This window comes from Desmodus rotundus, chromosome 11 (genome assembly GCF_022682495.2).
Source record: "Desmodus rotundus isolate HL8 chromosome 11, HLdesRot8A.1, whole genome shotgun sequence".
NCBI lineage: Eukaryota > Metazoa > Chordata > Mammalia > Chiroptera > Phyllostomidae > Desmodus > Desmodus rotundus.
In genome coordinates, this window is record NC_071397.1 from 53,959,134 (window position 1) to 53,979,674 (window position 20,541).

Sequence of the window (20,541 nt, forward strand, 5' to 3'; positions counted from 1 at the left end):
GGAGAACAACCTGGGTCATAGTCAGGAGCACCAAAAATAACTTCACCCTGGAAGCAGGAGGAGGGGGGAGGGAGGGGAAGAGATCGAGGGAGAAGAAAGAAGAGAACATGAGTTTTTCATACCAACAAATGTCACTGTCCTTTTATGGAAAATAACTGAACAATCATATGGATGGATGGATGGAAGGATGGATGGATGGATGGATGGATGGATGGATGGATGGATGGATACAGGAAAACTTGTTTGTGCAGACCTTTTCCTGTAAGGAAAACCCCAGCCTCTTCTGTCCCACCTCAACACCAGGCCAGTCAGCCTGCCCATGCAATGCAAAAGTGAAGAGTTTCAGGGCTCAAATGAAGCTCACCTGGCCCTGAACTAATTTTGACAAATTGACCTTTTAGATGGTTAAAAGATCAATGATAATGGTGATAACAAAACCCTGTCACTTTCAAAATGCCAAATCTGTCAAAACAAAGATATTGTCTCAATCAGTGCAAGCCAGGTCTTCCTTCTTCCTTCTCCGTCACTTAGAACATATTCAGCAGGGATAATAAAGAGATTGCTTTTTCTTGCACATCCCATTCCAATTTTTCTCCTCTCTGGAAATGTTAAAGGCAAGACAGAATGAACACTAACAACAATTTGTAAACTCTTTAGAGAAAGCTTCTTCAACTGGGGTTCATGAACTCCTTAAAGAATCCACAGATAATTTCAAAAGGTTTCTGAATCTCCTGAACTTATGTGTAAATTGTATATATTTGCATATATGTATTTTTCTGTGAATGGGGTATAGGACTTTCATTAGACACAAAAACTCAAAAGCACTGTTCTAGCCTGTGGCCCACTTTCCGAGCACACCTTTCCCACACAAGCCTTCAGGGAAGGAAACGTAGAACGCTGTTTTTCTAGAGGAAGGGAAGAATATAATGAGCTGATATGCCTTCTTGCAGAACCAATGAAGTTGGGCCAGTGGAGAGGAAAGGCGGGCATTTCAGGAGAGGGACTGGCATGAACAGAGGCACAGAGTGGGGGCACATGAGGCATGTTTAGGCCACAGCAAAGGAACCAACCCAGATGCACCTGGGTGGCTCACATGAAGGAGCTCCAGGAGACAAGGTGAATAAAGAGGGGAGGATACCCAGCCCTAAGGAGTGACCTTCATTCTGAAGCAATATGGCACCCCACAAAGGCTAGAGCTTTCTACAAAGACTGACCTGGTGGTGATAGGTGGCATGGGACAGGAAGGGGACAAGCATGTAAAGGAGGCTATTGCAGAAGTCCAGCCAGAAGAGGATGAGCTGAAATCAGGCTGCACATGTGCCTGTTCATCACTCAATCCAGTGGGGACCCCCGGGCCACACACAGGGCTGGCATCCACTGGATAGTGAGCAGATGGGAATGGATGTTTAAAAGATAAATAACAAAGAATGAGGAGCACTGGTGACTTGGATATCAATCTTGGTGTCACTCACAGAGCCTAGCAGTGCCTCGCAGATACTCAAGAACAGTCTCTTGAATTGGCCTGGACCAGGCTGAACAAACATGGGGCACAAGGGTCAAGAATTCCCAGCACTCTCTGGGAGGCTGGGGATGTGCTAGTTCTAGGAACTTCTAGGAGTGATCTGTCAGGGAATGTGTATTTTAAAAGAAAATCAAATCAAAGCAGAATAATAAGAACAATCTAAGGCAAAAGTGAAAGATCTCACTCAGTTCCCGGTCCTGCCTTGCAAATAAACATTTATGTGACACTGAATCAATAATGACCTCCGGGATCTCTTGTAAGGGGCTTTCTAGAGCTAATCCATTGCCTCACTAAACATTTCAATGATTCAACACTCTCAAATAATCCAAGAAAGACCCACAAGACTAATCCTTAACACTTCCTTTCTTGAACCCTAGCTGTTTCACAAAAGCATGTCCTAGTGCTCCAGTACACAGCCGCACCGGCAGGGCTCACTGGAGGAGTAGACATCTGTTGTGATTCACGTCCCAGTTGCTCTAAGTCTGGGATCAGTCTTCTGGGTACCCCGTGGCCTTGACAGTGTCACTGTTCACAATTCATTGTATTACAATAACAAAATGGTAAACTCTAGCAATATAGTTTACTTCTGCATAAATGTATATTGTCCTTGTATCTACTCTGATATACACAAAACACACTACTGCTGCTCATTAATCCTGTTGTGTGGGGGTGGGGAGGGCGCAGGAAGTGGATAGAGGGGCAGAATTCGTTTGCGCAATGAGAGGTGAAACAAAACAGGCGGCCTATGGGTCTTCTGTCCAACCAGAAGCGTAAGTTGAAATCAAAGAACACACTTCCTTAAGTTACTTCCCAGTAAAAAGAAAAGTTGAACAAGTGAGCCAGGTGACCAAAATGTCCCCTAATTTCTTGATGTTAATTTTTCTAATAAGTAGCACCTGTTCATCAAATTGGAGAATGCTTCAAATCTGGATAGCTTAAGAATGAACCATGTAAAATTAAAGCCCTCCCAATAAAAACTGCGTAAGTCATTCCCCACCACAGTGATTTTTGTCTCGGTCATTTTGTTTCCATAACATTATTGGGAAAGTAAAACCTGAATATGTTTTAGGCTTCCAAATCAAGTTGCACCTGCAAAATGTTGATGACCCCGTCATGAGCTGCCAGGCCAGTACCCACGCCTCCTGGTGGCAGCGTCCATTCAAGCTCCTGTGGGAGTTACCCAGATAGAATCAACTGTTCCACAACTTCACTTTGAAGTTGGCACTCCACGTACTTGCCCTTCAAGTAAAACACAATAAAAAAAAATGTGTGTTTGAATCTACAGACATATAACTTAGTCACTCTTGGAGTGGACACACATCAAACAGTGCTATACAAGAAGAATAAATTGTAGGCAAAATTTCAAATACAACTCTTTCCAACTGTGGGTAGAGAAAGGGCGACTCAGTTTTTGTGGAGACAGGTCCATAGTCTACCTGTTCATTACATTCACATTTTCAGGTCCAGAGCGTCCCTTGTCACAGAGAACTACCTCCATCTGGCCTTGGGACACAGATGCTAGTGAAAAAGTAGCAAACAGTCCTCCTAAATGAAACTGGAGACAAAACATAGGTTTGTCCATTTATATCTTCGCCACTACATTCTCAGGCATCAGTCCTCTAGTCTCTTCAACAGATGGTGTTGGGAGATCTGGACAGCTACGTGCAAAAAAATGAAACTCGATCACCAACTTACGCCATACACGAAAATAAACTCAAGATGGATAAAAGACTTAAATATAAGCCGTAACACCATAAAAGTCCTTGAGGAAAACATTGGCAGGAAAATCTCAGACATTCCACGCAGCAACATCCTCACAGACACATCCCCTAAAGCAAGGGACATAAAGGAAAGAATAAACAAATGGGACCTCATCAAAATAAAAAGCTTCTGCATGGCTAAAGAAAACAGCACCAAATTACAAAGAGAACCAACAATATGGGAAAACATATTTGCCAATGATACCTCAGACAAGGGCCTGATCTCCAAAATATATAAAGAACTCACACGACTCCACTCCAGGAAGACAAACAACCCAATTAAAAAATGGGCAAAGGACTTGAACAGACACTTCTCCAAGGAAGACATACAGAAGGCCCAGAGACATATGAAAAGATGCTCAGCATCGCTAGCCATCAGAGAGATGCAAATTAAAACCACAATGAGGTATCATCTCACACCAGTCAGAATGGCCAACATAAACAAATCCACAAACAAATGTTGGAGAGGATGTGGAGAAAAGGGAACCCTCGTGCACTGTTGGTGGGAATGCAGACTGGTGAGGCCACTGTGGAAAACAGTATGGAATTTCCTCAGAAAACTAAAAATGGAACTGCCCTTTGACCCAGTAATTCCGCTGCTGGGATTATACCCTAAGAACACTGAAACACCAATCCAAAAGAATCTGTGCACCCCAATGTTCATAGCAGCACAATTTACAATAGCCAAGTACTGGAAGCAACCGAAGTGCCCATCAGCAAACGAGTGGATCCAAAAACTATGGTATATTTACACAATGGAATTCTACGCAGCAGAGAGAAAGAAGGAGCTTATACCCTTTGCAACAGCATGGATGAAACTGGAGAGCATTATGCTAAGTGAAATAAGCCAGGAAGTGAGGGACAAATACCATATGATCTCACCTTTAACTGGAACATAAGCAATAGAAGGAAAAAGCAAACAAAATATAACCAGAGACATTGAAGTTAAGAACAATGTAACAATAGCAAGGGCGGGGGTGGGGGGTGGGGGCGGGGACAGTGGGTAGAGGTGATTACAGGAACTACTATAAAGGACACATGAACAAATCCAAGGGGGAGGGTGGAGAGGGGGGAGGGAAGTGGGTTCACCTGGGGTGGGGTGAAGGGATGGGGAGAAAAGGCATACAACTGTAATTAAATAACAATAAAAAAAAAAAGCAATAAATAAATAAATAAATAAATAAATAAAAAATAAATCATTTTAATAAGATACTAACAACGAATTAATCTAAATAGGGTATCTCAGCATTTCTTTCTGTTCTATATCCCCTACACAGTTGCTTAAATGGTAAACAGGCTCAAAAACTCTCCCCCCTTTTATGTCTCTGGGAATCCACAGTGTCTTAGGATTGTTTTGCAAAAGCCATATTCAAAGAGTCTTTTTGAAGAACTTCTCAGAAGAAATTGCTGTCTTTTGAGAAATGCCTCTTTAACCCCATCATGAATAATCCTTACCCATTCTGCCCTTTGTGATCAGAAGCAAAGCAGTTTTCTTTGCAGCTGTAAATCTGAATACTGACTCTAGCAGCCAAATCCACAGCCACCACCCACAAGCTTCAACCTAAATTTCCATGGAAAAATGTTTTAAGTCAACAAAAACTGTGTCTTCAGCAATAGAGTGCCTTAGTATATACAGTAAATACAGAGTTCATGGGCACTAAGGGGAGGGTGGAGTACGGGGAGGGAACGGGAGACCCTTAAACACTAAAATTTGTCCTCAGCGTTGTCTTCTTCTCACTGGGCCATGGCTGGGAACACCAGAAAGGCTGCATTAATATAACTGCATAGAGTCTACGCTGCACAAAGTGCTCTGATACTAGTAACATGATCCTCTTCCTCCTTCCCCTTTTCAATACCTCCTGCAAGGTTTGTTTTCAAAGACATTACAAGCTGGCAACTTCTGCTTACAAAAATCAATCAGATACTTTCTCCTTCACTTCCATTAAGCCCATCATATTCCTGAGCTTTATTCCCGCCAAATAAATCAAACGTAGGCAACTTAACACACAGAAATCAGCAAAGGATGACATTCCAGTGTGCATTCAGGCAATGAAAGAAAGGCGTTTCTGTGAGCATACATAATTATAGACTATTTGTAGCTGTTGATGATTTGTAAAAACGTTTCCACAGTTCTTTCAACAAAAGATTTCGATTCAAACAAGATCACGAGAGGGATGGTGACGGAGTCCTGACTGCGTCTGTATGTTTCACTTGCTCGGGCTTTCTGAGGGACTGTGACTGCGACTGTCTGAATGTGAATTCCTTTGCCCTCGAATATTCAAATGTATGAAGCACAATAAAGAATAAAATGTTGTGTTTACACCTCTTCCAAGAGGTTTAAAGCTCCAAATGTGACCACCTGAATCCTCACAACACCCCTGTGAGGTAGGTAGGCGGAGAGTATTGTTACCCCCACTGTACAGGTGGGGGAAATGAGGCACACAAGAATTAAGAGACTTGCCTGAAATCACACAGCTAGTCACCGGCAGGGCTTAGAGAAAAACTTATACTGATTAGCACCTAGCACAGTGCTTTGCACACAGTAGGTGTTCACTGAATACTATGGATTTTACTGGACTTATATCTCAACATACAATATACACACAAAAGACAAGCAGCATAGAACATTCGTCTCCTACATTTCTTCTGATGACATCTCTCGTTACTTCACACCCTGGTGTATAAAGGATGTTCTAGAATTCATCTCACAACTAAGCCCTCAGGTTGAAGAGGATCAACATAAACAGTCTGAGGAAAACCTGCTCTTGCACCTGGTCTACCTCACGGTATTAGTTTTCTAATGAAAACAAAAATGGATTTCAGGAACCATGCTGACATTTTTTTTTTTGCCTGTTTGTTTGAAATGGAGCCATCCGAATGGTTCTGTGTTTTGTTTGTACAAAAAAGAAATAAGGCTGCTGTAGTCCAGTTAGCTTGTGAGAACTGTGCCAAGCACGAAGATCTCCTCCAGCTCAGACAGATTTCCACCTGGGAAACTGGACCGAGGCCCGGGGGGTGGCAGCCACAGCAGAAAAGGGCTGGCGAGGCTGAACGTCACTTGCACTGTTCGTGGTCTGTGTAGTCATCCATGTCCACGTCAGAATCAAAGAGCGAGTGTCCAGTGAAATCCGTGTCTGGGGTTCTGGAAAAGCTGTTCTCTGCTCCCTCATCTTCAAAGGTCTCTGTCCTCGAGTAAAAACTGAAATCCAGCAGAGGCGTGTGGGTTTTGCTGCCTTCGCTGCTCTCCTCGGACTCATAGATGGTGTTGTCATCATCACGGTGCCACTCTGGCCAGAATTTCCTTCTTATCCTCTCGCAGTACATGGCGAGGTTGATCAGCTCACCTGCAGTGTGGCAAGGACAGCGAGGGTTAGTTCTCAAAGGCAACACCCCGCCCACCACCTGGCTTTCTTGGGAATTTGGAAGAATGGGGCAGGGCAGACATTAAAAATGTCTACAGAGGAACTGTCGAAATCGTTAGATTTCCTACACATAATGAGAAAGGTAAATGGGAAAAGCTAAATTCAGTGAGGGGTTGGGAGAAATGTAGGACTGAGTCCTATGACGATGACAAATTGGGGGTGGGTGGTTTATCCAAAATGGCGGGTAGCTAAACCATCATAATCTGGCTTTGCGAAGCACTGTAATATTTGATGTTTGCGTATCAAGAAAACAAGTGTGTCTTCTCATTCATATTTAAATTAATTCATAGTCTGTGAAAATACACCAACTGACAATTGGATTAAACAAGCCAGAAGTAATCATTCGTTCCACAAATATTTGTAGTGTTACTATGGGCTGGGTACTAGGCCAAGTGGTTGAGAAATGTTAAGATGGAAACTTTGCTCTAAATAACCCATAAAGTGGATAACTCAGAATTACCGTCTTGGGTGAGCATAGTACCCCCAGTAAAACAGATACATTTTTAATTTTTTAAATTAAATTTTACAGCTGTACCCACGATTGGGTTCCCACTCAGTGATGGACTACTTCTTTTTCATGTGAATCAAAGGAACACGGCGGGTAAGTCACCAAAATCAGCCAGGCATTTACCTGAAACAGCACCAGGTATCTGGCTTTCATTTCCTCACCTCACATGAGGAAGGGAGAGAGAGGGTGAGGTTTTGCCTTTAATCCACCAGATGGCAACATTGCTCATAAATATGTAATTTGTCACTGTGTCTTACAGGACTTCATTGCCCTAAAAATATTCTTTGGATGTTTACTTTTTAAAAGTTATATAAACATTCACTTATTATGTAAGCAGGTAATCCATGTTTTACTGCAGAAAATTAGACAATATAGGTAAGCAAAAAAATAAAAGAACTACCAATCATCCCATTCTCCATAATAACATTTCCATTTACATTCTTCTAGAGTATTATATATTTATGCATACATTTATATATATTTACATTGATGTGTAACATTTTACTATATAGTCTGTTTCCTATCCTACTTTGTCCCACTTACCAACATATAATGGGAATGTCTCAATTTCACACTGCCACCACCTTGACAATTGCATAGTATTTCATCATACATACGTACTATAGTTGTATTTTGTCACAGCCCATTTACATTGCTTCTGTATAAATAGCACTATTAATTACAATCTGTAACTACTCTATTTTATTTTCTATCAAATATATATATATATATATATATATATATATATATATATATATATATATATCTCCCCATTTTGGAAAATTAGAAGTCTGAATAGAGAAACTATAAATCACAAGGAAGAAAACACAAAGGATCTATAATCTCATCAACCCAAGATAATCAGAATCACCAGTCTGATATCAGTTCTTTCAGTATTTTTTCCTATTTGTTTATTGTCATTATGATTACCTATTACTTCCTATAACATTAATGCAAAAGTATTCCCATGTCATTAAATTTTTTCAAAACTTGATTGCTGTTCCACTTCAATAATACACCCCCACAGCACAATACAGCAAATCTCCCTGCCTCACGGACCCTGTAAACCACTGTTCTTGCGCTGGCTCCGGGCCACCATTCCAGTCCTATCAGATCACAACAGCTCAGTTCACACGGAGCCCATTCTGATTGCTCCCTACACCAAGAGTTTCATGTACATGCTAAGGAGTCAGAAGCAGAAAAGCCAACGTCACTGTCCCTTTTGGAAAGATGCATGCAAAACCTTCACTTATTTTCTCCCTCAAGGAAGCAGTCATGAGATACACCTCACCAGGCATTGCTCCGAGTCACAGGTAACCAAGAACTGGATGAAGCTGTGTAGGCAGCAGCAAGGAGGTGAGGGGTGGGGAAGACGTCAGAAATGAATTACGGTCACTCCACAGCAGGTCTGGGGAGAGCTCTGTTTGCCTCGCTCAAGCCCATTCCCTAGGAGCTGCTAGAAAGTCAGAATCTATTCACAAGGTCCACAGGAACAACACCATCTATGACTCTATCCACTTCCTTTGCGGCTGTTCTCTCCACAGCCTGTGACTTTACCTTTCTCCCAGGAGACCCGCCCCCTTCGTGTCTGTGTGACATTAATACCACTTAGTGCGCAGTAATAAAAATTAATAAGACTAGCAGACACACACATAGTCCTTACTGTGTACCTTGAAGTGATTTTTTCATTGGTGAATTCATATTAACTCCCTTAGGCCTCACAAAAATCCTCTATCAGGCAGGAAACATTATTACCTCCATCTGTAATGGGAAAACCGTGACAGAGAGGTGACTGAGGTCAAGTTGTAGACAGTGCAGAGGCAGGATTCAAACACAAACAGTGTCCAGCCTCCATGCCCTTCACTACGACTCGACTCTGCCTCTCTGCTGGTGAGTGGACAGCCCGTCCTGGGAACTAACAGCTTTGTACCATCTGTCACGGAATATTTTTCTAGGATCTCAAAGAATTATAAGATGCTGCCCCTCAAAGATAATGCATTGTCATGAAGGAAGTGATTATTCTATCATGCAGTTAAGAAAGGTTTTGCTGTGATGAGCAAGGACTGGGAGCTCACACACCCATCCTTATGTCTTGCCCTTTATAAAAAGAGGGAAAAGCTGTAATTGACTTCTACACTTATCTGGCTTTGCGAACCCTTCCTGTACCTAGATTCTCCTCAGCAGACCCACTCACATGCCTACCAGCCAAAAGAACAGAAAAAGTTGTCAGTAGAAACAAGTTGTAAGTAGTGTGTGCATGGGGGCGGGGGGAGAGAGAGAGATGACTTAATATAAATGCCTGTATCAAACACGTAAACTTTGTGAAACAATGGAAAAACTGCATTGTCAAAGTGTACTCAACAATCAGATAACAATGTCATCCATCTGGTAAAAATGAAAGTCTAATAATATCCGGTGTAGAGGGTAAGGCACTGAACTGCATGGCTGGTGGAAGTCTAAATTGCCACAACCTTTTTTTGGAAAGTAATCTGATGTCATCTATTGAAATTTTAAATGTACATATCAGACCACTTTTAGAACTCTATTCTACTAAAATAAAAGCATGTAATGTATATAATGTAATTTCATTATTTAATTTAAAAATAGTAAAACTGCTATATACGTGTACATAAATTTGAAGATAAAAAAGACACAGAGGATTTACTCCAAATCCTTAATATTGGTTATTGCATTCAGGGTGATACTGGACATGGATGAGGAGGAGGTCATAAATCTTTAAAAATACACCTATATTATTCAACTTATTGTGACAATAAATAAAAATCCAATAAAACAAACTAGTAAAATACCAATGAGTGATTAGTGATCTTCTCGAACACCCGGAGAAGATATTTATCAGAAAGCCAAACGGCCCTCTAACCAGAGCACACGCCCAGACAGATAAAGAGCTTTTCTCTTAGAGTTTCTCAAATAGAAATACCCCCGGCCAGTCTGAAAAAAAGTGACTTATTTTATTTTCCCATGTTATTCCAATTTCTCTAATACTCACATTGAGTCCAACTTGACACTGAAAACACTGTCGACCAGACCCAGAACCCCACACTCAGTTTCTCCTGCTGCCGATCATGCAGGGCTGGAAGGCGAGTGAGCGAGGGAGGGGCCTGCCAGCATCTCCCAGCACTACCTGCTCAGCCCTGGTCATCAACCAGCAAATATTGGGAGAACATGGAGCTGGCACCCACACACACTCACCTGATGGACAGGCATTTGCTCAGCACCTCCCGGTTTCACACCTGTCCACAGTCCTAGCCGTGCCCCTGGTTGCCCCATTAGCACTCTGTCACAAAGGCAGGGAGGGCACTGAGTATATCCTCTCAGAAGGGTCCTTAGCAAACTTGAATGCTCTAATGAGAACACCACCTCACCCTCGTCTCCTTGAAGCCGCAGGACACTAATTCATAGACTTCAAACCAGAGACCCACCAAAGTCATTTGAACCAGCCCCAACAACCTCTCCCTGGGCATGTCCACATGGAGAACGGGAAGAGTTTGCACTTACGTGTTTTTCAAGGATATCCAGCACTTTTCCACCTTTTAAACAATCAAATAATAAGGAAAAATGTAATAAATAACTGTTGGTAAAGGAGTTGCTGATCAAGATTTTTCTTGGAACAGAGAGGTTTTATTTCTTACAAATTCAGAAAAACCGAGTTAGGTGCTGGGGTTTGGACATGGCTCTGCAGGGCGAGCAGAGGCGTCGCTGAGCCCTTCCCCTTTCCTTGCCTCAGTTTCACTGTTCTGGGCTCTCCAGTTCCCCGTGTCTGTTTTGTAGAGCGCCCAAGTCACCCTGCACTTCTCTAATAAGGATACTCTGATCAAAATATCAAATGTGACTCCTCATTAAGAGTATTAGTGATGATAAAACTGAGACTCTTTTCTGACCATAAAAATGGCAAAAGTTTCAAAGTAAATTATATTTAACCAATTGAGGAATGAAATTGAAGTGCTTCAAATGCTTGTGAGAATAAACTGCAACGGTGTCTAGAAGCAATTTAGCCATGTAGACCAAGAGCTCATACCCTTTGAGACAGTAACTTTCCAACTTGAAATTTAAGGAAATAGCTAGCAATCAGCACTAATACATATTTATACAATAGTCACTACAGAATGTTACTAAAAACTATATGAAGTAACCCACAGGTCCAGAAACAAGAAGACTAATCACATAAGCTACAATGTACCCAGAGGAGTAGGATATTATACAACTACTAAATAAACTGTTCTGGAGAATATTTAATGACAAAGGAAATGGCAATAATACATAGTCAATTTAAAAACTTCAGGCTATAATTATACCCATGTTGTGATCCCAATTTTTAAAAATACAGACACACATATAGTTGATAGAAGATGAGGATACATACCACAATATTAATAACAGTTCTCTGAGGGATGGGTCCTAAGTTGTTTTTTAATTTTTTTAACTTTTCTATCTTTTCTAAATTTTCTCCAGTAAGGACATAATATTTTATATATCTACATCTACAGAGATATAGATATATAAACAAACACATAAATATTTTAAGAATTGCTGCATATTCATAGTCTGTCCTTTATTCACCTAAATTAAGGAATATTTCTCACTAATCTAGATAGTCCCAGAAGCAGCTGGTGTGGCTAGATATTGCAAATAAGATCTGGAACCAAAAGCTAGTATTGACACACACACACATACACACACACACACACACACACACCCCGGTGCTCCAAAGCCAAGGCAGAAAACTGCCTCATCTAAGCCTTTCACACTCCTGGGTTTGAGCCAGTTGTAAACTACCCAGTCTCATGGCTGTTTCTACATTTCTTTCTCTTGTTACTCTTGGGAAAGTTTCCATCTCTCTCACACACAAAAAAGCAGAGAAATAAGTTGAGACCAAATTAGCAGTGTGCCCGTGTATTAGCAGTTCAGATCAAAATGTTTGGAAGGAGCCTGGGCCTGTTGACTCAAAGGAGATTTAGAGATGCTTTATTCATAATTCATGCTATCCCTGTCCCCAAGGAGAGCTGGAAGCTACTAACGTGTTTCAAGAATCAAAGCACGTGCAACTGAGCACCAGAAGTCCCCTGCAGATGATGGTGTCAGATTCCCCCAAATGTGTGTCTCAGGGTGGGACTCAAATCAAGCCTCCAAAAAGGCTGATCATTTCTCTAAAAACAACATTCAGTGCCTCAGGTCCTTCCAGGAAGTAACAGAGGAAAGGGCCAAGTCATAAATAAATTAACAAAAGATGCTTCATTTCTGTAAGAAGGGATACTTTAGAATCTGAGAGTGCTGCTGACGATGGATTCCTAAATGCTTCTGACTAAGTAACAGAAGACCTCAAGAGGTGTGTGTGTGTGTGTGTGTGTGTGTACACATGCACACGAATGTGCTTGGTCAGAAGTGTAAGTTTAAGTGTACAAGCAAGTGGGGGGGTGCGTGTGCCTGTAAAAGTATGTAAGTCACTGTGGCGGTGTGCTAGTGGGTGTGTAAGGTGGCAGGGCAGAGAAACACAGGGGGAAGTAGGAAGTAACAAGGAGGGAGAGTAAATATAAAACACACTCCTAAATGAACTGAGGACTCAATGTAACTTAGACCACCATGATTTAAAATGGGAAACTAATATTTTAAAAGCTATAAATGTCACCAATATGATAACATATTCCATTTAGATAAGTTCCAACACATCACGAGACAAGGAACATCTCCATGCTGATCATTTAGGAAGTTAGATATCAGTCCGCACTATCCCTCACCCCATTCAGCTGAAGTCCCAGAAGACCTTCAATCTACGCTAAACCATTCCAACCAAACCTGGTAATGCTTCTGGAGCCCCAGCCTCACCAACAGGAGGGCCTGCTGGAGAGTAACCCCTGTTACCCATGCTCCGAACTTCTGGGCATGCACCTGGGTGCACATGGGCATACACACACAGAGCTACACCCTTCACCAACCAACCCCACCCACCCGCCCGCCCACCCACCCACCCATGACTTCTCGCCTGCCTCAATTCCTTGTACAATTTGGCCTTGCTACTCGCTGGTGAGCTCATCTACACCTCCATCCCACTCAGTTGGGCCATAAACACCTTAATTAACTCTTGTCAATCAATCCTCTTCCCCAAACCTAAATATTGAACCTTGGTCCCCACACCCCAGCCCCCAGGCACTTGTTTAGGTACTGCTTCAAGGGGGAGATGACTCTAAGCAGTCCCGCCCAGCACTGTAGGGGAAGCCTCCCCCAGAGGCCCAGGCTGCCCTGTTTGTCCCGCACCATGATCCACCACACACAGGCACACACAAGAGCACAGGCATGCACAAGAGCACATGCACACAGGCACACATGCCAGGATCTGGTCCCGTGACATCAGCCCAAGTTGAGCTGATTTTCCCTGCCCTGTGGCAACATGAATTTACTCCTGGCTACCACCCTCACACCCACCCTCTAGCTCAAGTCCCAATCATCCCACTTCTACCCCTCCGGTCTAGAATTGTAATTCTGACAGTCTTACAGCCAAGATCACACAATGAAGATACAAGTCTGTGTTTCTGTGGTCAAGATGTACATATAATAACATTAACAATAAAACTTTGCATAGCACCAGATTTACAAAGCATTTCTTGACATTTTCCTCATTGTCTGTATGATCTGTAGACACTTTCACTGAAACAGGAGAAAGGAGGGCTTTGAAGGCAAATGACACGGGATCATGTACTTTTACCTACGTGTGAAATATGTAAGATCAAGTAAGACAAAAAGGGCATCTGAGGTGGGCAGTCAGTCCATCACCCCCACCGCACTGTGCTTACTGTGGCACTGGACATGCCACAGAAAGCGGTGAGCTACCACTGTGGGTGGGATGTAACAAAGACCAACAAAACAGGGGCACTGCGTAGAATTCAAGCCCTGTTTCAGCAACAAGCGCTAAGTGCACTATGTAAGGATCTGGGAGGAAAGCGCTGGTGTAGAACATGGCATGGTTTGTGTCAGCTTTGCCAGACGCAATGTGAACAAAGTGGCAGGTGAGAAGCCCAGTCTCTCCTCCACCCGGACGTATCCTGAGCACAGAAAAGTGATCCAGGCCCTGGGTACCGCAGCCCGGTGTCTCCATAAAGCACCCTCAAGCCAACAGGCACCGGCCTGGAGTTCTCCACTGTGTTACCCCACCCTGCACCCTCCCAGCAACTCCCAAACCTGAAGGGGCTCGTAGTGCTTGCCTTTGATCAACCGCTCAGGTCTCGTCCCAGGTAAGGTCCACATTGCCTGTGCCAAGTGTCCAAAGACAGTGGCGTCGAGAGTGGAGAGCTTGGGCCCCATGATGTACTTCTTGTCACCTGCAGCAGACAGAACGACAGGTCACTGCTGGCCGGCACGGCTCCCCACAGTCACGAGCACACTCAGCACACTTGCATTATACGCTCATTTAACTGTGAATCCGGAACTGTGCAGAGTCAAAATGCATGCATCCCTTTTTCTTAAAAAAAATTAGAAACAAAATTAAAATAATTCTGTGATATATCAACCCACACAACAGCAAAGCAGGAAAGTAACTGGGGAGGTATAAAGATAAACAGATAAGGGAGGAGGTTTATGAAAGAAAAGGACAACCTATCACCTTCTGGAGGGACCTCCTGGTCTCCACCTCTAGGGATTGAAGCTTCAGAACCCCTGGAAGTCTGCTTAAACCATCTCACGAGTAACCCCAGCCAAGCACGCCCACCCTCAGCACTGACTTTATTAAATTAATACATTTCCTTGGGGAAAACAAGAGGCCTAAGCTACTTAAGAAGTTTGGAGGCACAGTTCTCCATGACGCCCCTTGGTCTTAGCAAGGTCCTCACCACCGGGCACCAGCTTCCACTGGAAACACTACAGAAAGGAAAGCTGTCAAAGTACAGGGCAGGCCCAGGATCAGGCTCCTGTACAGGGTGTTTCGCACTGCTGCTCCCGTCTCTCTTTTCCACCACCACTGTGACCTACTTCAGGCCTTGTCACCGTGACTATCACATCAGACCTCTGAAAACTGCCCCAAGTTTGTCTCCTGGGCTACCGTCAGGCACTGTAGCACATAGAGGCATCACGGGTGGAAGTCATCCACCTAGTTCACATCCTAGCATTCACTGTGGAAACCTGGTCCTTACTTAACCTCTCAAAGCCTCAGTTTTCCCATCCAGAAAATGGGGATGATATTAACAGTGCAGATTTCTTAGGGTTATTGTGAGGATGAAATGGCAGAATACATGTAAAGCACATAGTACATATCTGGGTGACTCAATAAACATCAGCCATCATGCTGATAGTCCCTCTGGGTCTCCAGTCCATCCCATAACCCTGAACTTAAATCTCCAAGACACTCTTTCATCATATCACTCCCTCTCACAAATACCTTTAATGGTTTACAAAATGGGTTATGAAGTAAAGTCCAAACTTGGAATTCAAGCTCTCTGCCTCCAACCCATGTTGCAGCTTTGTTCTGCATTCCTCCCTTTCTCTAGCAAATCTAGGGCACACCCCACATTATCCAGGACACTTAATGTTTCCTACTGCTACACCTTTGCTTATGCCACGCTTACCCTTTTCCCTGCCCCCCAAATCTACATGCTCCCCACTTCTCCACACACAACAGGTCCTATCCATCCCTTGAGGTCTGGCTCAAGCCTCCTTTCAAAGCTTTTTGTGTTCACCTATCTGGTGGCAACAGGAGCTTTCACTTCAGACAGCCCTGGGTTCAAATTTCACTTTTACGCATATAGACTTAGAGAACTTTAAGTCCTTTAATGCCCATTAACCTTAGTTTCTTGAACCATGAAATGGGAAAAAAATCACTAATTGTTTAGAAAAATGGATGAGATGACTTGAGAAGGGCACACAGCAGATAGGTCCTGCCTCTTCTCGCCCAGGCCTCTCCAGTGGCATTTTTTCCATTCTGCTCTATATATTGGTTGTTCTTCATGTGTTCGTTTCATCTTTCCAACTTAACGGCAAGCTCTTTGAAAGCAAGTGTAATTTCTTCTTTTTATTTAACAAACTCTATCACAGAGTTTACTACATGCCAGGCACGGTTCTCCTCGCTATACTCTACAGATACCCGCCTACTGCACTGTTCTTGAGCGGCAAGCCGAGCAAACTAAACATCTGATGGCGGTGCATAAGCAAGCTAGGAGGGGATGCAAGGGCACAGACTGACGCAGATGAAGCTGGAGCGGGGCGGAGGTGCCGGTGAACTACACGGTGGCAATCACATCACGGTTTCCACAGACATCCGATCAAAAAGTCGTACGCCCTAAACTTACACAACATTGTATGCCAATTATATCTCAATTTTAAAAAGTAAAAATTGATAAAAAGCCCACTGTAGGAAGCTGGAGGTGATTTTTTAAAAAATCATTTCCACTCTACCTTCCACATGGACCAAGGAATAACCTATACTAGTACAATATGCTGAACCTAACCTAATTGTCTTTTCCGGTGAGGACAAGCAAGTTGTCCATCTAGAGCCCTTAGGTATCTTCAGTTGTCAACCAACTTCTCCATCATTTGAATCTTAAACTGGGATCTAAACCCACTACCCAAAATCTGGGTATACAAGGGGAAAATACTACCCAGGCAAAAAGAACAAGGAAAAACTAAGTATGTCATTTGTTCCCAAGAGGGTCAGTTACTTTGTAACAGTACATCCTGCTGGCTCCACGCCTCAGCCACTCCCCTGCTGGCTCCAGTGCTGCAGGTAGGCAGAGGGACCCTGGCCCAGAGCTCTTGGACCCTCACCCTGCAAGTACAGGAGGGGTGTGCCAACCAGTGCTCCCCAGGGCCCTGTGCCAGGGCTGAGCCCACTCAAGGCCTGAATGGGGGAAGCCCACCAAGTTGAAGCCACAAGAGGAATTTTAGAGACTATTGCGAGAAGAGCTGGCTATACACCATTTCACAGAGAAGATCAGAGGAGAGCTTTCTAATCAAAAAAAGAAGAAGAAAAAAATGTCGATCTCCTCAAATTGAGAACAAGTCTCTGGGAAATGCCAGAAGAATAAAGCCTGCGAATTGTTAAGCCCACTGTACAATCCAAAGACAGGAGGATAAATGTATATTGATTTAAAAAAACTTCAGACACCTAAAAATAGAGCACACAGGACCTTGATAAAAAGAAAAAATAATAAAAACAGAATAATTTGAAACCATTCTTGAACTAGTGCATCTAGTATTCAGCCCAAATTTGCCATTGGCCTCAGAGCACTACAGCTGGAAGGACACTGACTTGGTCAGTAACAGACCCCGACTAAGAAAGCTGGCACCCAGGCCCAACGCTCTTTCCTCTGCCCAATATGCCACGTGGGTCATCATCCCAGAGATAAAGACCCGTGGGATAGCAAGGGGGTTGAGCTGTGAATGTTTACAAAAGATGGGTTAGCCAGTAAGGAATACAGAATGTATGGGGGGAAAAAACCCAGAATTCTCAGGATTTTTAAAAGGTGCTACCAAACAAAATTGATGGAATTTATCATTGGTGGAAACAGTGAATGGTAGATACAAAATTATATGAGTATACACACAAAACAGTTATAAATTTAAAGAATATAAAAATATCCTATTATTAAAAGTCCTTAGAGTACCCAATGGCAGGAAGCTTTTTAAAAACATTTTATTTTGAAATAATTTTAGACTAACAGAAAAGTTATAAAAATAGCAGAGTTGCTGTATACCTTTCAACCAGCTTCTGCTAATATTAACATCTTACATAACCACAGCACATTTATCAAAAATGAGAAATTAACAGTAATGCAATACTATTAACTGCACTACAGACGTCATTCAAAATGTATTGGTTTTTCAGCTAATGTTCTTTTCCGTTCCAGGATCCAATCCAAGATCTCACATTGCATTTAGCTGTCATTTCTCCTTAGTCTCCACAACCTGTGCAATTATTGTCTTCCCTTGTCTTCTATAACCTTGATGCTTCTACAAAATATTAGTCAGTTATTTTGTAAAATGTCCACCAATGTGGGTTTATCTAAGGTTTTTTAATGGTCAAATTAGGTCGTGCGTTTTTGGCAGGAATACCACATACGCAATACAGCACCCTTCTGCGGTGGTTAATTTTATGTGCAACTTGACTAGACCATGGAGAGCTGAGTTACTTGGTCAAACATTGTTCTGGGTGCTATCGTGAGGGTGTTCTTGGATGAGATTAACATTTGAGTGGTAGACTAATTAAAGCAGATTTCACTCTCTACTGTGGGTGGGCCTCATCTGGTTAGTTGAAGGCTTGAACAGAACAGAAAGGCTGACTCTCTTCCAAGTAGGAAAAACATCCCTCCTGCCTGACCGCTTTCAAACTGGGACATGGGTTTTTTCCTGCCCTTGGATGCAAACTGACACAGTGGCTCCTTCTGGGTCTCGAGCCTGTTGGCCTTCAGGCTCAAACTCCACCATCAGCTATCCGGGTCCCCATTTGCCAATTCACCCTGCACGTCTGACCTGTCAGCCTCCACAACTGCATGAGCCAATTCCTTACACTAAATCATCATACTAAAAATTTGTTTTCATTTTTCTATTGGTCTTTTTCTCCGGGGAACCCTAACACACCTTCTCAGGGCATCAAATCAAAGGGTCCATAATGTCCATGTCTTATGACTGCAGTTTTAAACTTGACCATGTGTTAGAGATAGTATCTGTGAGGTTTCTTCACTGTAATGGTGCTATTTTTCCTTTTTGCAATTAATAAACTTAGGAGAAAATATTTTGAAACTTTATAAATATCCTGTTTCTCCACAGACTTTGGCCCTCTGATTTTAGCATCCATTGGTGGATGTCATCTGAAACAATTACTACTGTAGTATTTACCTAATCAAGGTTTTCTGTTTATCTCAATTCTTCTACATGTATTGATTAGAATTCTACTGTTTACTCCATCCTTCATTTACTAATGTATTCAATTATTTATTTAAGTATGCACTTACAGATAATTATTTTTATTCTATGCTATTAATCCACTACTCTCATTATTTATTTTGTTGCTCAAATTGTTTCAGCTTTGGCCTTTTGGACCTTGGTAGGAAGTGTTTTTTAAGAAGGAACTTGACTTTAGATTTAACTGTTTAGAGACAAACAAACCAAGCTGAAGTCTCAAGTCTGCAGCACTCCCAGGTTTCACCAAGCGGTCCCAGATCTCACACCCAGAGGGTTTTAGCAAAAATGAAACACTAAGGGCACTTCTGAAGGGCACTGAAGAAGCAGGCTTGGGTGATGAGGCAACTCAAGCTGCATTTTCAGTAGCTGAACCACCCCGCCGGCTTCTGTCGGGATGGAGAGAAGCAGCTGAGGAATATCTAAGCACCTGTAACTCCCTGTAAGTCTCCAGGTTGGAAGTGTGAACTGGAACCTCTGGTGAGGGCAAGTAAAGGTTGACTACACCAGAAACCCTGGGAAGTGAGGGACCCAGGCTTCATCAGATTCCCTGAGGGATGCTCCACCAGCAGCTGTCAAGCACCCAGCCTCTGTCCCTGAGGGTGCAGAGGCCTCCTGACTGGGAGCGTGAGCCCTCATCACAAGAGGGTGTGCAGCATACCCAGCCTATGAGCTGGGGTGACTTCAGGGGCCCAGTGTGATTTCACAGGCCTCTGTGGCTGGAACTTCAGGTAGCAGAGACAAGGGAGAAAATGCAAGACCAAACAGCCAGAGGGGGGGCCATGTGGACCCGGAGAAGGAGAGATTGAGGCAGGAGCTGGCTGCACTGAGGGCTGGGAAATAATAATGGCTGGTCCTGGGTGTTTCTAGAATCTGATCTTACCTCTCCTTGGTGGCTTGGGCAGCTCCCCCCACCCATGAGAAAGTCTATGCTGTAGATGCAAGAACCACTGGGATACACAAGGATAATCAAAATTCAGTGGGGGCAGTACTAAGTCATGAATAATGAGAATCTTCTCGGGCCCTGAAGGATATTTACTCTTTATACCCCAAATTTGAGCATACAGTGATCACTGGTCAAAACCTTCAGTAACCCATTAACCCAAGGTTGCTTATCCTGACCTCCAAGCCTGACCTCTGGCCCTTCCCACACTGTCTTCCACTTCTATCATGAGCTGCAATACAGGGCTGACCAGGAGACATGAGGATGCAACAAATGTGGGAGCACATGGAAGAAGACTGAGCACGTCGCCTAGGCCCCTCACACCTATCTCCTACCCCTCCCCCCAATGGGACTGACTGAGGCAATGGCTGGGCAATGAGAGGGAAGGGAAAGCGCAGACAGCAGGGCCACACAGTAGTTCAGGGAGAACTAAAGCAACATGGAATCTGAGAATGGCCAGAATCCAAGCCTGAAGATTCAAGCCA

General features: G+C 43.2%; 1 protein-coding gene across 4 annotated transcripts in view; it reads right to left on the reverse strand.

Annotated features, from left to right (window-relative positions):
- Positions 1-5,838: 5,838 nt before the first annotated feature.
- Positions 5,839-20,541, reverse strand: part of FAXC (failed axon connections homolog, metaxin like GST domain containing) — a 69,227-nt gene continuing 54,524 nt past the window's right edge. For all 4 annotated transcript variants that reach the window (XM_053914282.1, XM_045188625.2, XM_024552132.3 and 1 more), the window contains 2 exons: positions 14,430-14,546; positions 5,839-6,626 (listed from right to left, as the gene is read on the reverse strand). In XM_053914282.1, the coding sequence (XP_053770257.1) occupies positions 6,337-6,626; positions 14,430-14,546 (407 nt within the window). In that variant the 3' untranslated portion in view covers positions 5,839-6,336. The remainder of the gene's footprint in view (positions 6,627-14,429; positions 14,547-20,541) is intronic.